At 32.4% G+C, this 1,715-nt stretch overlaps 1 protein-coding gene across 1 annotated transcript; it reads right to left on the reverse strand.

Moving 5' to 3' along the window:
* Nucleotides 1–829: 829 nt before the first annotated feature.
* LOC145575177 (E3 ubiquitin-protein ligase ATL6-like) lies at nucleotides 830–1,336 on the reverse strand. The gene has a single exon (XM_081633079.1). It carries the CDS (start codon nucleotides 1,334–1,336, stop codon nucleotides 830–832), a length of 507 nt encoding a protein of 168 aa, XP_081489205.1.
* Nucleotides 1,337–1,715: the final 379 nt, after the last annotated feature.

The raw sequence follows: 1,715 nt of genomic DNA on the forward strand, positions 1-1,715 counted from the left end.
AAACATTGTTAAGGTAGTGTATGTTAATAGTGCAAAATACAAATTAAAACTCTTTATTAAAAAAAAGAAAAAAAAAGTATATATTTTGTATAGACTATGAACAAAACAAATATGGACAGACCGAGTATTTGGAAGCAATTTTACATTGTTGACTGTTGCATCTCTTGTACTTACAAGGTATATGGCCCGGATCTAAGGTTTTACATAGGCCAAATGTCCTTTCGACTAGATGAGCCTTGATGGGCGGCTAAATTTACAATATGTATGGCTAGTTTTGTATCAGTTACACATTAATGAAATACGAAATTTTAAACAAAAAAAAAAAATACACCCTTCTTTTTCTACAAATAACTAATTGCAATGATTTGATCGGTATATTTAAGGGTTAATATTTGCAATAATATTTTATTAAGAATTATACAAAGTTAATATAATTAAAATATACATTAAGAATAATCTAAAGACAATTACATAATATTAATTTTTTTGATATAAAAATGGTTTAAAATGTAGTCAAATTAAAGATGGTAAAAGTCACAAATTATGTAAAAATATAAGTATTTTACAAGTATATTTACAAACAACATTTCTGAAAGTTCCTACATCAAAATTAACTCATCAAAATAAAAATCTATGGTCTTAAAATCAAATTATCAATTTGATCCTCGAACCTATTGTCCTATTGTACACCTGCCACGCAGTTTTACTTTTTAGACCTCTAGTTAATAAAATATAAGGACTGTAAGCGGTAATTAACCGCGGTAAATAATAAAAATTTACAAAAATAACCTCCTAATAATAAATTGATCTTCTTACTAAAAGTAACCCATTATCGTCCTCTACCATCGTTGACATTGATCACAACTTCAACCTGCGTAGGCTCCATGCCACCCTGAGGGTTTTCCGGCGAGAGATTAGCCCGGCAAGACGGACACGTAGCGTGCATCCGTAACCAAGTATCAACACAATCAGCATGGAAAACATGTTCACACTTAGGCAACAAACGTAGCATCTCCTCCTCCTCAAACGCTCCTAAACAAACCGCACATTCACTTGTCACCTTCAACTCTCTCTTCACCCCTAGACCGTGATCACCCGATCTCACCGAGTAGGAAAATTTGGGGAAGGTGTCGATGACCGTGGTCTCTAGACCGCGAGGCAGCTCATAAGTTGTTGGTGGTGGTGCGACAATTGTTGGACCGACGACTTGTCTATTGCGAGCCGACGCTCTAAAGCGACGGCAAACAATAGACAACATCCAGAGTATTATTAGGACGACCAATACAATGTAGAAGACTATGTTCATAACATAAGTTACGATCGGTGTATTCATCATTTTTTGAAGGTTTTCTTTGGCCTTACTTTTCTGATTTCTTTACAATATCCTTCTTACTATTTAATATATTTTTATGATTATTGACGGTCATTGGGTGATTGCACTAGATTTTTCTTTTGCCCCTCTTAATTAAATCTTCAATTATTTTATTTATTGACCGTTTATTTAATGTCCATTTATAATTTTATAGAGTAAATGTACCTGGTTGTTTGCTGTTTCTTTCATTCATTATTTTAAGTTTTTGGGTGCAAAGTCTACTTATTATTTACTCTCATTTTTTGAAATAATAGTTCTACCTTCTTTTCAAATATATTTGTCTCTACATAACTTTACACTGACAGAAGTCCAAATATATATAACATGGTAATATAACAATTTT

The sequence above is a fragment of the Chenopodium album genome, chromosome 13 (genome assembly GCF_948465745.1).
Source record: "Chenopodium album chromosome 13, dcCheAlbu1.1, whole genome shotgun sequence".
Classification (NCBI taxonomy): domain Eukaryota; kingdom Viridiplantae; phylum Streptophyta; class Magnoliopsida; order Caryophyllales; family Amaranthaceae; genus Chenopodium; species Chenopodium album.

Excerpts from the sequence above, each read along its gene's own strand:
- LOC145575177 (XM_081633079.1), bottom strand. The coding sequence starts at position 1,336 with ATGATGAATACACCGATCGTAACTTATGTTATGAACATAGTCTTCTAC.